The 18,511-nt window shown below is 42.4% G+C and overlaps 1 protein-coding gene across 2 annotated transcripts; it reads left to right on the top strand.

Moving 5' to 3' along the window:
- The first annotated feature begins 4,654 nt into the window (after positions 1 to 4,654).
- snx27b (sorting nexin 27b) lies at positions 4,655 to 16,092 on the top strand. 2 transcript variants are annotated; one of them, XM_062399310.1, is made up of 13 exons: positions 4,655 to 5,114; positions 8,836 to 9,067; positions 9,323 to 9,515; positions 9,668 to 9,732; positions 9,825 to 9,929; positions 10,047 to 10,125; positions 10,911 to 11,074; positions 11,183 to 11,272; positions 12,135 to 12,284; positions 12,377 to 12,505; positions 13,185 to 13,244; positions 13,327 to 13,389; positions 13,508 to 16,092. In XM_062399310.1, the coding sequence occupies exons 1-13, from the start codon at positions 4,780 to 4,782 to the stop codon at positions 13,550 to 13,552; spliced, it is 1,710 nt and encodes a 569-aa protein (XP_062255294.1). In that variant the 5' UTR covers positions 4,655 to 4,779; the 3' UTR covers positions 13,553 to 16,092. The 2 variants fall into 2 exon arrangements, with proteins under 2 accessions (XP_062255294.1, XP_062255293.1); XM_062399309.1 differs by having other exon boundaries at positions 13,327 to 13,375.
- The last annotated feature ends 2,419 nt before the right edge of the window (positions 16,093 to 18,511 follow it).

Consider the following 18,511-nt stretch of genomic DNA (forward strand, 5'->3'; position numbering starts at 1 on the left):
ATTTGTTGTCCCTAGAAGTTCGGATGCACTAGTCCAATACTATTTGAACCTCAGCGTCTGGGGTTCCAAATTTGTAAAATTATACATTATATGTATATTGTTGTTATAATTAAGTTAGTTGAAATAAATCCTGAAGGGAACAATTTTGGGTTGTATGTGTAGGACTACTATAAAACGCACTTTGTATTTTTAATTTTGGTACTTGTTCTTTTACTTTTGATACTTAAGTACATTTAATAGGAGCTACTTTAAGACTTTAACTCAAGTCATTTTCTGACGTGTGACTCTTTTACCTGAGTCACTTTCAGGTAAGATATCTGGCTTCAAGTACTTTATACACCACTGTTGGATACAAACACACACACACACACAGACACACACACACACACACACACACACACACACACAACTTTCAAGTTCCCATCTACAACAATGCAAAAAGCATGTCAAATGCAAAATTTGCATTATTTGCCCAAAAAGCAACTACCACTAATCTATTCCTGTGTCATATACCACCTGTATTCCTATGAATAAATAAAAGACAATTATTAAATTGGAGTCCCATCAATGCAACTTCTCATAGCAGAATAACAACATGTGTGATTGACTACATGAAAATGGTTGAGTTAGTGATGGTGACCGGGTTCTGTGCACCACTCACTGACACCGGATGGAACTGAGCCTTTGTTAACAACATTAGTTTCACCGGCACTTTTCCTGCTGGAACAAGTCAGAAGCATCTGCAGCACGTTCATTCAGTGGCAGCTGATAGGAACAAACTCAAAGCTGCCCTTTCTAAATAAGACAGGTTCAAATAACTGGGTGGAGCATTTTGTTCAATTACCCCAAAGATTTGACAGATGCTAACTTCAGTCCTCCTAATGAAGCCTAACTGGCTATTAATTGAAAAGAAAAACCATAAATATGATTTCCATAACCATTCCTGCCTTAGCACCTGAAATATTTTAGTATCATGAAATCAAATGTAAATTCACTTAAATTACAGACAATTATATGTTTCTCAAAGACTGATCCCATGAACATCAAGTCTTTGGTACTTGATGTTCCCATGTCATGCTGACTGAAAGGCAATGGTAGAGACCACCAATACTTTCAGCATAACATGACACGACATGCATTCATTTTATTGTACATCCTTACATGCAAATATACCGAGCAGCCTACCAACTCTGGTTTTACAGGTTTGAAAAGAGGCGTCTCTGAAAATTTCTAAAAAACCAAAAAAAAAGGAAATTCCAGTGATGACATATTGTCATCCGGTGGCCGGGGGGTGAGAAAGAGAAAAAATAGAAAATAGAGAGAGAGGAGAGAGAGAGAGAGAGAGAGAGAGAGAGAGAGAGAGAGAGAGAGAGAGAGAGAGAGAGAGAGAGAGAAGGGAGGCAACTTGAACAGGGGGCTGTGTCACTAGAGCTATAAAAGGTTTGTCTCTGTGCTTTTCTCTCACTCTTTTCAACTTCTTTGCTCTACACAAGCTATTATAGAACTCTGGTAAGTGGAAATATGTTTTTAAACCCTCTTAAAACTGTATTATATTGTAGAGATTTTCTTTTGAAGCAGTCTATTTCAATAATTGACTTCTAATATGCAGATTTAGCATAAGACACCTGATTGAGCTTCTGGGTGTGGTTTGGGTGTGGCCTGTACATCTTCTGTATTTCAACCTATGAATATATTGATATTATCATAACAGTTTTCTTTTCAATGTAATCGAGAAATTTGTAATTCAGAAGTTTCAGGCCACTAATGTTTCCGTATAGAGCAATTTATAAAAGCTAATTTACTTTGCACTGAAACTGATCAACTCCATTTATGAACCACAGGAATTGAATTGGGCAAAAAGATTCCTGATTGTATATCAACAAACCGAATAAAAACAGTTCAATCAATGTATTTAAATCGGAAATATTTTCTCATTTCAGTCACCATGTCAGGACTCGCCCATGCACTTTCCATACTCACGGATACCTTTGAAAAACACGCTGGAAAAGACGGAGACTGCAAAACCCTGAGCAAGGCAGAACTCGCTGATCTGCTCCGTAGTGAGTTTCCTGAGAAAGTAAGTAGAACAGATGGACTCCAATTGCAACATAGAGCTGAGAATGCCTCTTTGTCCTGTTTCCAACGTTTTACAATTTTCTTTCAACCCCTGACTTTCTTTCTGTAGGGCAACAGCAAAGCTGTAGTGGACAGTTTCTTCAGCATGCTGGATAACGACAGGGATGGTGCCGTTGACTTCAAGGAGTTTGTCACTTTTGTGACGGCCCTCGCCGTGATGGTGAAGAAAACATAACGACCTTGGCCACATTTCCCCAGAACGTTCTCGTTGGTTTAGAATGATTAACATGAGTGTCCTGACTTGAACCAGCGACAGTCACTTTATAAAACATACATGTCATAATCATATATTCTGAGAAGGAAAAGTTGTAAAACACACAATAACAATCATCGCTTCTGTAGTTTATTAAATATACTACAGAGTGTGTTGTATCACTGAGGAGTGACCAGAAAATTCCTGAAATAAATGATGTGACACTTTTGTTCCGTGTGTGTGTGTCTGCTGTTCTTTCCTTTAACACAACATATGAAAGGTTCCTCATTTTCGGACCCATTGTGTTTCTTATTATTTTCAACTGTAATTTAACTGCTTGTATGGTTTACAAACAAATTAGGAAACAACCCAACAACAATTTAACTTTAAAATAAAGGGGACGTGTGTTCCTCCCAGTATGTTCTAAAAGGAGGAGAATGGACATGATGGTCATTTAGCCAGTAGGAAGTGTGAATGAAATAATGCAAAAAAACAAACATATGGGATTTGTCCTTGGCTTTGCAGCGGTCACAAAATGCTAACTTTACTCATTCTAATAAAGCCCTATGACATGACACGACATGCATCCATGTTCATGCACATGCTTACACGCAATATACCGAGCAGCTATACGAACTCTGGTTTTACTGGTTTGAAAAGAGCTGTTTCTAACAGGAAAAGCACAAATACCTGAAAAGAGTAAAAGGTTTGGGCCTGTGCTTAATGCTTTTATCTCACTCTCTTCAATTATTTTGGTTTTTGGTCAAGTTTTCTCTTTTCTTTTCTGATTCCCCGAGTGTACGTTTGCTTTTCTGACATATTGGACATCACTTCTCCAGCAGTCACTCTATTATGTTTACAGAAGAGGCGTTGTGGCAAGGACTAAACCATTTGTTTGTAGGGGTGAGACAGGTGGCATCAGGAAGCCTCCACTATTTTTGGATACATATTTTAGTCAATCAATGTATCTATTCAGCCAGTTTTAGCAATTTGTATTAAGTACTTAGAAAATAAATCAAATATATTTTGATATTTTTTATTTTTAAATCATTCAGGCTTTTCAAGGGGCCCCACTCCCCTTTAGGGCCCTGGGAAGTCTGTTTTATTCCCCCCCACTATGCCTCTGGTTCCTGGTCTCTCTCCCCCTCTCCCCCTGTCCTCTTCTCTCTCCTCTCTACCTGCCACCTCTCCTCTATTCCTCACATTTCTCTGCATATCCTGACCAGTCGAGGCAGATGGCCGCCCACACTGAGTCCGGTTCTGCTCGAGGTTTCCTCCAGTTAATGGGGTCATTTTTCTCTCCACAGTCGCCAAAGTGCTGATCATTGTCGGAACTGTTGGGTTTTCTCTACAAATTTGAATCACTCGGTTAATATTTTATAATTTGAAGTTTAAAGGGACAGTTACCCTACAATGAAAATTCCCTCCATCTCTCCTCACCACTGTGCCGATGGGTGGGATGGGTGAACTATTTGAGTCCACAAAACACATTTGGAGTTTCAGGGGTAAACAGTGTTGAAGCCAAATCTAATACAATTGAAGACTATGGCGACCACAAACATAAAACCACCAACAGAGAAAAACCAAGTGTCTGCAAGCCCTGACATTCATATTCGAGCTGAAAGGGTGTCATGTACACCAAGTGTTTAATCTAAATGTCCTCTGACATCCTTCTCCGGAGCTGCGTTCACACATGGATCACTGAGGAGATTTAGGCTACAAACATGGTGTGAATGACAAAGTTTTGAGTCAAATTTCAATGTTGCGGCTTATGGACACTTGGATGACACCAAATGAGCAGTACGGAGGCTTATTATGTTTTATTTGAAGTTTCGGGAATACCATTTACCTTATTTGTATTAGATTTGGCTGCCACACAGTTTACCCCTGAACATGTTTTGTGGACCCCTCCATCGGCCCAGCGGTGAGTAGACAATGAGTGAATTAGACATTTTTGGGTGAACTCACCCTTTTTAAAATTGTACCTCATTGAATATCTTTTATTTCAGTTCATTCATTTGCTTGCCTTGGATTTCGTGCAGCACTTTGTAACCTTGCTTAGATACGTGCTAGAGAAATAAAATAAGTTACTTTAAATGTAGTGTTGTCCATTTAAAAGCTTTGGGACTAAAATCAATCCGGTGTTTTACAACGACTTCATGTCTGGATCTATGGTCTGGATCTGGATCTGTGATCTATGGTCTGGATCTGTGGTCTGGATGGCATCTCGCTGCCTGCAGGTCGTCTCCTCTCCTCGCGCAGAGCGGCTCTGACACACATGGAACGCGTCCTGGGGCGGGCTCGCCCATCATCGGACTCTCTCGGCTTCTTCCGGCGTATCTCGGGCCGGGGAGCTAGCCGACTCGATTAGCCTGCTACCGCCAGCTAATGTTTGCGGGGTTTTTTTAATGGTAGCCGGCCGGGGTGGATGATACATACAGCCTAGAAACATGGCGGACGTCGAGGGACTGGAAACCTGTTCGTCTGTCCCTCCGTTGCCTCTCCCTTCCTCCCGGAACGGCTCCGATGGCGGTAACGTTACACCGGGAACCGGCGACGGCAGTTGCGAGACGGCGACCACCGTTACCCCGGGCCCGCGGCTGGTCCGGATAGTGAAGTCTGACTCCGGCTACGGCTTCAACGTTCGGGGGCAAGTTAGCGAAGGAGGACAATTGCGGAGCATTAACGGGGAACTGTACGCTCCCCTGCAGCATGTCAGTGCCGTTCTACCGGGAGGAGCTGCGGACAGAGCCGGCATCTCGAAGGGGGACCGGATCCTTGAGGTGTAAGTGGCCGCTACTCTGCTAGCTTAACAGGGATATAGCATAATAATAATATGATGATGAGACTCGCTCACCTCGGTGTGATTGTCAGTGAAATATATTGAGCATCATTTATTGTGTGTGTGTGTGTGTGTGTGTGTGTGTGTGTGTGTGTGTGTGTGTGTGTGTGTGTGTGTGTGTGTGTGTGTGTGTGTGTGTGTGTGTGTGTGTGTGTGTGTGTGTGTGTGTGTGTGTGTGTGTGTGTGAGTGAGAGAGAGAGTGTGTGCACCATCACACTGCTCCTCTCAGAAGGCAGAGCAGCCGTTCATCCTCATGAAAGAAGAGTCTGTGAGTGTCACAGAAAAAGCAAACGGGCCGATCCGGGCCTCATTAAGGATTCCTGTCACACTGTCAACCTGCTCCTCTCCTCCACAGCATGCCAAACATCCTCAAGTCATCCCCTTGTGCACAGCCACATCCTCCAGGCCAGATGCAGCCTGCGGCATCTCCACACCACACACTGCATCTAGTGTGGCAGATTGCTTTACTTTGCACTAATCAAAAGTCAAATCATTATCATCGGCATCATTGAGTGTGGTGGATCAATACCACAGCTGGTTTGGATGTGACTCTCCCTGCTGCGTTCTGGATGCCTGTCCTCGTTGGTGGCTTCAGTTTGCATGGAGATGGTTTTGTTGGGCTTTGTTGCTATGGAGAGCCACACGCAGCAAACAGTGTTTTGTGTGTGTGTGTGGAATAAGGTGATGCAGAGAGGGAGGGACACCGTCAGTTCAACTCTGATTGGCTTCCCTCGCCAAAATCCACCGTCCCATTGGCTGGTGTTTGCACACTGCTGTGTTAATGGATGGTCTGCAGTAACCTGGCAGTTTGTTGACCCCATTATTTTTGTGTGTGCTTGCTGGCGAGTGTCAGGATGTTCGTGTTTGCATTTATTTGCATGTTGTATTCAAAGGGAAGCGTGTCCACCTCTCGACATCAGTCCCTCTATCATCCCTTCTCTGGGTCAGTATCCTCCTCAGCCTAGGCAGCTTAGTGTATGCTCCAGTTGGTCGTGCCTGACTGGCCTCATCTGGGAATGTCCCATATGTAACCGGTGGAGTCCAGCATGGTGATGAAAAGGGCAGGATTGTGAATATCTTGGGAGGCAATCCTTGTTTATTCTGAGTTAAATAGCAAAATCCTCTTGTCTATGTGTACTCCCACTCCTATGTAGTACAACAACAAAAAGGAGCCAAGACAATATACCTGACAGAGAGGTCCAAAAAACAAAATCCTCTCACTCTGAGCTGCTACACTCATTAAAACAGAAATATTTTGGTGTACTTACATACAACTTAAATCTAGTGAGTAAACCTACAATTTTTATTATATAGATGCTAAAATAGAAATATCACAAAGCTCTCCAAATGCTTTCATAAACTTATTTATTTGACCTAGCAAGTAGGTAACATTTCAGACACAGGCCATTCTTCAGATGACAGATATAAGTACAACACTCAATATCACCACATACTGCTACTGTAAATGTTATTGCTAAACATACAGTGATTATAACGGCGCAAATATTGCTAGGTCTTTGTAGGCTGAAGTTTTGACTTTGGTACATGGAGCCTCTCTGCCCTCCTGTCAGGAACAGCATGTACACACACAGTAACTAAGGACACACACACAGCAGATTGCCTGCATACAATCTGCAGTGGTACACAGCCTCTTCTGCTCTCATTGCAATCAATACTTCTTTGCACATTCATAACCAACCGCTGCTTCTCAGCCTTTGATGCAGAATAATCTATAGACTAGTTTTGTTCAGCCTCCTGCTTTGCGATAAAGGAATAATGTTTGCGTGTAATGTTTGACACATTTTAGAGTTTGTGCCGTGTATATCTTTTTTTTTTTTTTTTTTACATGTAGAGCCTTTAAGAGGGTGTATGAGCATCTTTTCTTGTGCATGTGTAATAAGTGTGCTTGGTTGGAGTGCAAAAACACCTAACTCACAAGTAGCGATGCAATGACATAAAACATTAAGGAAGTATTTATTACATTGACTTGCAAAGACAGAAAAAACTGACTATGGGATGTATAGGGTAAATGTCTCTTTAAAGCTGTTTATTATGCTCAGTTGTGCTGATGGTGCAAGTGGGAAGGCCACTACATCGAGTGCCAATAATATAGTCATAAAGCTGCATGAATGAGAGAGCAGCCAAAATGCTTAGTCAGTGTTTTTTGTTGTAAAAGACCTTTGCTGGTTCTCCAACTAAACCTGTGAGATGGTTTTATTTGTGCATCACGTGTTCCTCATTTGTCTTTGTGTATTTCTATCTACGTCATCATCTTTCAAATCTGCCATGTAAGCCCCAGACTCCGAATTCCTCCTCCTCCGGCTTGATGATATATTCAGGCGTAGCTATTTCTCACCATTGTGTTATTAGATATTAGGGAGCTTGAGCTGTAGTCCTCTGTCGCCCTGCCAACGTAAGCCATGCCATGAGGTCATGGCCGACCTGGCAGATCAGTTGTCACTCACTGCTTCTATCTGAAGCATTTCCTGACCTCAAGGTTTAGTCTCCTGCTCCTGTGGACAGTTGGATGTTTTTACTTGGGACGGTAACTTCTACAGCATCTAGTTATATATCAGGCATTGCTGGGTAATAACAATGGTTTGTGTGTTTGTTTGTGTGTGAGCTAGATTACACAAAAACTGCTCAAGCACACTGTCTCCCGTCCATAGTTTTGCCAGATAAGATCTCACTGCTCTCCGAACAATCAAAACAACCAGGGAAAACTAATTTGAAAATTTCCACCTCAACAGCCGTCAGTATAGGAAGAGATGGACGTGACTTAGCTGTGACAGTAAGATTGTTGGCCTGTTCATATACAAAGGGTGAATGCTCTGAGGATCATATGATTGGGATCAGGATATTCACAAACCCTCTGCATACCATTACAGCCCCATTAAGCTATTCAGGTATGCTATGGTAGTTTGTGGTAGTAGACCGGAGAGTGTAGTTTTGTCTGTCTGAGAAGTTAAAAGTATATTTCTTTTTAGTCGAGGAACAGCGTGTGTTGTTTTCTTGTATATGAAAAACCCCTCAGACACGGCTGGCTTCTAAGGTGTTGTTGTTCAAATTGTAGTTTGACCTCCTTTTTTTTAAATTATGCTTATATTTGCCAAATATTCATAACAATAGAAATGGGTTGTTTCCGGGAAACATTTGAGGTGATGCTGGGAATTTTTATAAAAGATGTTGTGGCTGTTTTGAGTCAAGTTTACTGCAGGTCAGGTTGGTACAGCCCGGTCAACGACACTGTCATGCCTCTGACACATGGCTGCCAAAGGTCAGCCGCCCTGTGTTGCTCATGTTCAGCCGGGCTGATACCATAAACCAGAGTTCTTACTCCTGAGTGATTTGGAGAACAAGGCCTCTGTCACTCTGCTCATGTTAACTCAAGCTAGTTTCAAATGATGGCTCGTTTGCTTCATTTTGGCACGTTTACATTTAAAATGGTTTCACTTCTGTTTCTGCATTGATGTTGGAAGTATCACAGATATATTGATGAATTGACTACTACATGAAATTTTACCTTGGAGTATTGTGTTTTTTTTTAATTAAATTGTATTTTACTTACTTAAGGGAGCTTAAGTTAACTTTAATTCGGTATATTTCAGTGTATTCATAAAATACTCACCACCCTAACACCTACGTCTCTGTGTCTGTTTAACAGCAATGGAGTGAATGTAGAGGGATCGACCCACAAGCAGGTGGTGGACCTGATCCGGGCCGGGGAGAGGGAGCTTGTTCTGGCCGTGCTGCCCGTCCCGCCCCAAGAGGCCGACTGCTTGGATCCCGGAGACGACGGTTCAGCTCAGTCCTGCTACGACTACTCCGACAAGCAGGCTGTCCCCATCTCTGTGCCCAGCTACAAGCACACTGAGCTGAACCAGGAAAAGTTTGTGGTGGGTGGACCTGTGGATGAATGCATTGATAGATGATAACGAGGGGATGGATGAATTGGGAAGCATGAATTGATGAAGTCGAGGCTGAGATAGGAGGATTAGTCAGTAAAAGGGTGGTGTAAAAAAAGGAGTGGATTGAAAGAAGACTTATCCAACCCAGTATTCTATTTAATCTTGATTGTGGTAGTAGAAATCACTGTCAATGCTTTAAGGCCTGTTTTCATCAGTTTCTCAACCCCTGCTGTCTCCTTCCAGGTGTTTAATGTGTACATGGCAGGCAGGCAGCTGTGCTCCAAACGCTACCGAGAGTTTGTGATCCTACACCAAAACCTTAAGCGGGAGTTTGCCAACTTTACATTCCCTAAGCTTCCTGGGAAATGGCCCTTTTCCCTGTCGGAGCAGCAGCTGGATGCAAGACGCAGAGGCCTGGAAGAGTATTTGGAGAAAGGTGAGGGGGAAAAGATTTCAAGAAGTGATTTGAAATAAATATCACATAAAAAGGCTATATGTTTGAAACTTTCTCCATTCATACATTTATGTCGGTGTTAAAACAGAATGAATACACAAGTATAGACCTCATATTATTTTGTTTCTCTGCAGTGTGCTCCGTACGGGTAATTGGAGAAAGTGATGTCATGCAGGAGTTTCTGTCTGAATCAGATGAGGTAAGATGGAAAAAGCGAATGGTGTCTGTTTTTAATAGTCCTCCTCTGTCCGTGACTCACTGTGCAGTTTGTTCCTCCCTCTCGTGAACCAGAACTATAACGGCGTGTCGGATGTGGAGTTGAGAATAGCCATGCCCGATAAAACCACTCTCACTGTCAGAGTTCGCAAAAACTCCACAACAGATCAGGTCTACCAGGTAAACACATGGACACATTATAGACCCATATAAACTGTGACTCTATTCCAGTCGTCTAGCGTATGCTCTAATCTGCCGATCACCCTCTCTCATTCTGTGTCTTCCTCCCTCTGTCAGGCTGTGGTGATGAAACTAGGTGTGGACAGTGTGACGGCCAGCTACTTCGCTGTCTTTGAGGTCATCAATCACACATTCGGTGAGTGAGAGCATTTAACTGAGGCGTAAAGTTGAGTGTTATGATTCCTCCTATTCACAATAATCCACTAAATCATCATTGAAGATGACATTTCATGTGCGTCAATTGAACAGGTCCCCGGGTTCCCAAGGTTTGTGTGGTAAAAAGAAAAAGTCAGACTAAGGCAACTCAGTTGACATTGTCACAAGTGGTTACTTTCAATCCATGCAGCATCACTGAATTTATTCTCCATTAACTTTTTGCGTGTAACTGCAAATACAGAAGCATGAGAACAGCAGCAGCAAGAACCAAGGGGAATTTTGATGAGAATAACATTTTTGATGATAGAAGCCAAGATTTTTTTCTTTCTGGCAGATAAGAACTGCGGTTTTAGAGTTTTTTTTCTAATCCCTCAGTGGTGTGGAGAAGGTCATCTTTGTTTTCTTTTATCATTTTCACATTAGATTATCATAAACATTTGCATTCCTTCCACACCAAAGCCTCGCTCATTTCCAAGTTGGAGCAAAGGCAGCAGCTAGAATTCTTCTAAAAACGAGATGATGAATCACTTCTCTTGCTCTTGCCTTTCCATGCTGGTTACTTCTTAATTTCAGGGTTGATATGTTACCTTGCATTTAGTGTGTGTGTTTAAGTTATATTTCTGACTTTTTAAACTCCTACTTCAGCCTGTCATATTTCTATAGGACATTCATTTGAGTATTTTCTTGTTCACTTTGCACACTCCACCACCTGAGAAATACATCTCATTCTCTCCCTCCCCTTTCTCTCACCCTGTTCTTCTCCAGTGCGTAAGCTCGCCCCAAACGAGTTCCCCCACAAACTGTATGTACAGAACTATACCTCAGCCATTCCAGGAACCTGTCTCACCCTGCGAAAGTGGCTCTTCACCACGGAAGAAGAGATTCTGCTCAATGACAACCAGCTTGCTGTCAACTATTTCTTTCACCAGGTATGTGCATTTCTCTTTTGTGGTGTGTGTAGTCTTTGTTGTTGTTGTTGTTGTTGTTGTTGTTGTTGATGTTTTAGGAGTGTCCCCTCTTTGCTTCCATCTTTGCAGGCTGTAGAGGATGTGAAGAAAGGTTTCATAAAAGCAGAGCAGAAATCCTATCAGCTGCAAAAACTGGCAGAGCAGAAGAAGGCGTCCATGGTCAGTCTCTCACGTTGACAAACCACACAGTACAGCATGTTCCCTATCCACACACACACACACACACACACACACACACACACACACACACACACACACACACACACACACACACACAAAGTTACTCGGTATAGGTCACTGTCTTATTCCTCCTCATCTACCTCTTCAGTTTTTCTTCAGTGTGTGATATATGTACACAGTGGAAAAGGTGCAACAAGCCATCTTTGCACAGAGAAAGCCAGTGGGTTCTCCTCTGTCTGAAAATAAAAATAAACTGTTACTTTATAGAGTGCATATCTCTACCAAGGCCCAACAGTCTCTTTGAGCTCAATCAAGCTGCTCTAATTGCACACAGTGAAAATGGAAATCTGTTCACCGGCTCGAGCCACATTACTATGTTTTCTATGAATATGGCAACGGCTACGTCATGACTGTAAAGACCCAATCAGCAGTGTCTATGTCTATGTTTCCAAACACATCGGTTTCTCCCTGTAAGACTCCGCCACAAATTGTTCTAACTAAAATTATGCTACCAGTGTTTCAAAACTTCTCTGTATTAGGGGCTCTATAACTCCCTGGTTTTTGGACTTATCCAGTATAATCCTGCCTACAAACAAACAAACCCACTGTCAGGGCAGAAAACATAACCTTACCAGCAGAGGTAATTACCCTCCAGATGAAACCTTTTTCTAGTTGAGTCACACAGAATTTCTACAGCGCCTGATTATACTCTGCTTTCTGGCTTTAAAGATTAGTAACAATTAGACATCAATGAGTGCATCCTGCATCTGAACTACATGTTGTAATAAACAGTGAAAACAATGTCTTGCGTTATGTCTCCTCTGTCCTCCTCCTCTTTCAGTATCTGAGTTTGCTGCGGGGTTGTGAGGGCTACAATGAGATCCTATTCCCCCACTGTTCCTGCGACTCCCGGCGCAAAGGCCACGTCATCACAGCCATCAGCATTCACCACTTCAAGCTGCACGCCTGCACCGAGGAAGGGACACTCGAGGCAAGGGCAACTGTTCATCAGCGTGTTGCACTCATGGCTTTTTTTGTTTTGTATAAAAGAAGGACAATAATAAAACCTCAATGTTGTTGCAGAACCAAGTGATTGCATTCGACTGGGGGGAGATGCAGAGGTGGGACACAGATGAAGAGGGAATGGCCTTCTGCTTTGAATACGCACGTGGAGAAAAGAAACCACGCTGGGTCAAGATATTTACTCCTTATGTGAGTATCACACATTCGCACAATCATTATTATACATGTCATATAGTACTCAAAGTTTTCTAGAGAAACGGGGCTCCTATAGTCATATAATAAGACGAAAATATGGCATGGGTTGAACTATAACTATAATCTCTGTTTAAAGTCATATATACAGTTTTATAGAAGAAAGATTTGAATAACCAGTTTTCGGACCATTCTACTGTTTAATCGCTTTCAATTCATAGTAACTGTATTTGTCCCATATACAGTATTTGAATTGTTGCCTCACCGCTGAACGTGCTTTACGTCTAGTGTCTAAGTAAAACAAAATGGGCAAGATTAATTGATTTAATGATGAAATATCAAGTTTTAATTATTTTAAATATTTTGGGAAATATTCTGGTTTACATTCTGCTTAGAGACGCTAAGAAGTTGATCCTATCCAAAAATTAATGATTTATGGTTTGATTTTTGTACAGTTGAGATAAAACATTTAGATAATAATCTGTAGAGGGGCTGGGAGGTGTATTTTTTCATTTGACCTCATATGTGTCATACAAGCTTAAGAGCAGTAACAATCTTCTCACTCATCCCTCCTCCAAAAAGTGAATAAACGTTGAAATAATTGTTTGAAGTGAAATATAACCGTTTTGTCTTTTTGGGCCTAAATTCTCTTTTCCTTTCTACGGGGACCGTCCAGTTTAACTACATGCACGAATGCTTTGAGAGAGTCTTCTGTGAGCTGAAGTGGAGGAAGGAGGTGAGGACCATCTACCTGCTCATACAACATCAATCAAAACCTATTTACTCGCGTCCTTTACTCACTGCTCTTGTGTGTCCAGGTGGAAGAGGAGGCGACAGACAAGGACAATAAGAACTGCAGTAAAGATGGTATGTGTGGCAAGGTAAGGCTTTGCCTGCCTCTGTCCAGTCTCAGGTCCAGCAACAGCCTGGCTGAATCGCTCTGCTCTCTGAGGTTGAGTATCTCGCTTTCTGTCGTACTGATCGCTGTTTCTGTTGCAGAATATTTTCCAGCAGCTGAGGCACAGAAGGGATGGGGGCACCTAGGAAGGGAGATCGTTACCTCTTAACTACAACACTGTCGTCACGGACTCGGCTTACTTTCGATCCTCATCCAGCCCCACGCCCAGCAGCACTCAGCTATTAACAACACTGTCATCGTTTGAACATTGTCAACCACAACCACCCCTCCTCATACATGCAAATCAACATCTTCTAATGAACAGAAGCATATAAGGCTGCACAGGCTCAAACCAGAAACTCTTGGATCTAGCACATCATAATCATGCAATAAGCAGAGCTCTGTCAAAAAGAAAGGGCGCGTCGACAGACTTAAAGCCACAGAGTCGTACAAGCCTTTTTTTTCCGTATTGGAAGAGACTTGAAGTGGAATGTGACCTGTCCAAGAAGGAGGCGTACCGATCGGACAAGACAGCCGACATGATTAATGAATTCCTGATGGACTAACAAGGGAAAGTGGAAGCTGTCTCTGCTCAAACAGAGGAGCACTGATCAGCAATACTGAGGGTTGACCACAGGGAGACACCACTGACTGTCTACTTGAGCAATGCTTGCAGGGGCTCTAACAGACTGAGGCCCTCAGAATCTTAAGTCACAACTGAATCATGTCACGTGCAAAAAAATTGGATTTGTTTGGCGCTTAATGTGCATTTATAACAGAAACCTGTAAACATTGCAATGTGGCAAACGAGAGAAGGGAGAGAGACCGCAGCCGTGTTGCAGGAAGGTTTCTTCTTTCCAAACGAGGAAGCACAGAGCAGACGGCGATGATGGTTGGACACATGAACGGAAATACGCTAAACTTTAGACTTATTTGCACTTTATCAAACAGTATTTACAACCATCAGACGTAGGAAATGTAACCTGAGAAGGAGGTGGTGGGCATGATACTGGAGTAAGCCAGGTCTTATTTAGTTTACAGTCATGTTTGAGTGACTGCGGTGTGATAATGCATTGCATCATCAGATGGTGTGTGCACTGTGCAGATCCATGCCTCACACTTTTATGTTAGTATAAGTTGTTAAGTCTCCATGTGAGGTCGCGGGGCCTTGACCAGTCAGGCAGCAGGTTAGTTCAACATGGTCGGTGTGTATTACTCAGAAACATCAGCAGAGGTCCTCCTCCTCCTACCTGCTGGCCGTGATGAGTTTATTCCTGAGAGCTCCCGCAGGATTTATAACCGGCCTGTAATTCAAATGGCTTTTTTTTCTGTTTTTTACGCAGCACTATTTATCTCTGTAGCCGGAATTTTCCTACTCTGTTAAACCACTCGTGCACTCTGGAATCAGGTTAAGTGGGACGAGGGTTTCTGGGCAGTGAGAGCAGTCTGCACTCTCCATCAACATCACTGCGCACATTCATTAAAAGGGTCTGGAGCGGCCGGTCACTTAACTGCAGAGTAACCGTAATACATTTTAGCTTTAAATAAGCCCTTAATGTTGTAATTCTTAGAATAATGTGTTAATGATAATAGTTATGTTATAAGGTTTAATATGATTATCGGATGATGCAATCCTTACTTAAGTCATTAACTTAAACATGAAGTTGGCTCCATGTGCTGCAGTTCTTACCTTATCCTGTAGATATCACATGTTCACTTGCTAAGAGCATTGATACGATGAGGGCTCAGTGATGTGGTCAGAATCATTCAGATTTTAATCAGGCTATTTCCCAAAACTATTTTGTAGCATTACTTGTAAAACTGGAATGGCGCTCACTAGAGCACATACCAAAATTCATAATATCTTAAATTTCAGTCGCCTAAATATGGCAAATTTCTCTCTCCCCTAAAACTTATTGCATCCCTCCACCAAGTTTCATGCTCATGTGTCCAGCTGTTTTTGCGCAGAGACCAAACTTGTTATGTTAAAAAAAATGACTGAAACCAGCTGATTTTATAATTCCTTTTTAAATCAAACTTGCCTTTTAGTGAAGAGGTCGGACAGTTGTAAAATGCTAACGTGGTAGTTATATGATCACGATATGAAGCCACTGAATGTCAATGAATGATAATATTGGTTTGCTGCCCAAATAGATCTCCTTGTTTGGCTTGTAATAAGAATTTTGACAGTATTATATTTGATCTGAAAGTAAGTGGCCCTCACTTCAGCTTGTTATGAAGATGGTGCTGGTTCTAAAAAGCTGTGCAGGGTGAAAATTAAGCTTCAACAGACCTCGATGGGTGTGTGAGAGATTTCATTGAAAGCTTCAATCCAGAGGTTGCGTGTGCACCTCTGTGCAGAGGTCTACTGACGTGCTCCGATCTGTCCAAGTCTCTCTGCCTCACCTCGCTCTCTTCTTCTCTCTCATTCTGAGTAAAGTCCAGAGTCACATGCATTATTTATATCAGTCAAATAACAGTGTTGAATTCAACATCCCTGTTGTTTAAGTTTTCCACCTGACAAGGTTTGGCTTTAAATAGGGACACGCTAAGAAGAGGATAGAGGTAACAGCCTGCAGGTTCTTCTGACATGTTGAAATGTAAAGTTAAAGACCGTGTTTGATTACGTCGCTTACTGTAATAAATTGTAACATATTCTTTTAATAAACCGATTTATTGATGCAAACTTTTGGCTTTTGGAGTCAACTCAAATTTGTCCTGTAAAGATGATTTTTACACTCGATCTCCCACCCTCCCTTTGTGATTTTTTCTTTCTTCACTTTGTTGCTATAATTTTCTCTCCTCCCCCAGTTCCAACATCTTTTAATGAGATCTGGGAGACAATTACCCAACAGGCAGTGAAAAGGTGGTTTTGTATTGACCTGCATCGAAAGTAGGCGTCCAGTAATTAATAGGTATTGACTGTTGGTGGTATGGGGTATAATCTGGGGACATTTGAATTTTAAAAAAAGTGAGAGCTCCACCGAGTATCAAATGATCAGACGTCAGTGTTTATCAGTTTCACACAAACCCTCATTAAATATGGGGACAAGGTGTGTGTGTAGCTTTATACCACCAAAACAGATAAACAGATTTTATCTTTGAATAAAATTGAACATTGAAAAATTCAAATTACATTTTGAAATATCAGTTTTGTTGCATAGGCTTAGTTATTGCCACCGTTTTCCTCGCTCTGTGTATGTACAGCCGACAACCTGCACGGGGGGACGTTCTTGTTGTCTTGCAACATTGCAAAAACATGCAGTGCAAGAGGACTGGGATATTGTCTGTGGAAACCCTCTGATGGGCTGGAAACCTGTCTGGGAAGTTCCCTTATCCTCTCGCTGTGTGCAAACGTGACACCAGGAACGAGCAAACAAACCAAAGTAAATTTTTTTACTGAATAAAATCATTCAACTCAGCAGATTATTTCAGGTACTCCTCCTATAAACCCCTCCTATATGGTTATCTGCATGAGATAAGACTATACAGAGCTGACGGTGCTGCAGTTAAAGTGATCAGTGAAGCTGGAACTGGGAGTCTTGGGAGAATGTGCTGGTCACTGCACTGGATCTGCAGCAGGGTTTGTACTGTACCACTTGATGTGTGAGTGGGTTTGTTTTCCGTGTGTGCACACTTATGCGACAACTGCAGCCACATATTGCGGTGGTCCCCTGACACCGAAGACACACAATCTGTGTCCCACTCTCCGGCTCTGCTTTGCATGATTTAGTTTTTGCTTCTCCTCTGAAAGGGAGTCGACACAGAGCAGGTTGGCGAGTCCGATCCAGGAGGAGGAGAGAGTCTCAGATTTATTACTTGTGCTGTATTGCATCTCTCAGCACCCCCTGACAGTTGCACTGACGGAGGGCAGCTCGGTATGACTCTGAAACGCACAGTGGATTGCTCCAGTGGTGATCTACCCTGGCACACACTGCGCCTATAGTGGAAAAGTTTAAAAAACAGATTAATAGCCTCGGTGCAGGAGGTTTGAGTACAGCCACGCCAAGACACCAATTACCCAAATTCAAACATCATAAAGTGTTTGCATTATTTCAGTGTCATCCATTTCACACGGGAATATTTGCTGAAATCCGACACCCTCTGCCAATTCACTAAATATATATGCAGCCGCCTCTCAGTATGGTTTAGAAGAAGCAGCATCCCAGAGGAGGAGGGGGGGGGGGCACTCCCTACCCCTCTCCCTCTTTCATTAATGAGCAATCAGTTAAAAAACGTTATTGGTCCGTATTGGCTTCCTCAGCACATTTCTCCCAACATTGCAAGCACCTTTCTTTCCTCCCTCGCCTTCACTCTGCATCGTCTCTGTGCCTCTGCAGACTGTCCCCTCAATCTCATCTCCCTTTCTGCCCTCCTTATTGCCTCTATCTTCCCTTCCCTCTCCTTGGCTTGTTTTTCTATCCTCCTCCTTCCCTCTGTATCTGCCTCCTTTTCTGAATCTTCGATCGAGGCCGAGGTGACCCGCAGGGAGTAAAAAATCTGTCTAGAGAGTAAAAAAAAAGACAGGTCAGTTTATTCCATATTTTTTAAAGCCCGGTCCGAGACAACTTTTTGGCCTTTGCCTTTGGTCTAACACCTCTGCACAATGGATGCCATGGTTTTCATTCGAAGCCGGGGTCACACTGATGATACTCCTCTGAATACAGTTTGTGTATGGACAAGTGAATGTGTGTGTTCCTAAGATAAAAAGCCATTTGAAAAAGGAATCTTGGAAAACTGACAATATAATTTTCTTTTCTCTGCAGCCTGACCCTCATCCATGCCTGCAGAGAGCGACAGTGATGGTCTGCATTATGAATACAAACTGCAGCTTTGAAAGAAAGGATTTCTTATAGCTATGTTTTGCTGGTACGTTTACTCACTAGAATTTTTAAAAACACAGAAATATCTTTTCAGATATTGCAATTGCACAGTGTTGTTTCATAGAAGGCAAACTATTGATAATAAAGATCCCCTCGGCAGTACGCAGGCTAATTTTCCAGGGATAGATCAATTGTGTGTTTCATAGTAAGCCCTGCAGCATAATATAAAGCCAATATGATTGTTGCAGGTAATGCAGACATTTTTTTCTCATTCTATATTAC

Source organism: Platichthys flesus, chromosome 11 (genome assembly GCF_949316205.1).
Source record: "Platichthys flesus chromosome 11, fPlaFle2.1, whole genome shotgun sequence".
Classification (NCBI taxonomy): Eukaryota; Metazoa; Chordata; class Actinopteri; order Pleuronectiformes; family Pleuronectidae; genus Platichthys; species Platichthys flesus.

What these genes read in the sequence shown, in the direction of transcription:
- snx27b (XM_062399309.1), top strand. Translation starts at nt 4,780, where the DNA reads ATGGCGGACGTCGAGGGACTGGAAACCTGTTCGTCTGTCCCTCCGTTG. An exon ending in CCGAGGAAGGGACACTCGAG is followed by an intron (nt 12,285 to 12,376) that starts GCAAGGGCAACT and finishes ATGTTGTTGCAG; the next exon opens with AACCAAGTGATTGCATTCGA. An exon ending in TCAAGATATTTACTCCTTAT is followed by an intron (nt 12,506 to 13,184) that starts GTGAGTATCACA and finishes GGGACCGTCCAG; the next exon opens with TTTAACTACATGCACGAATG.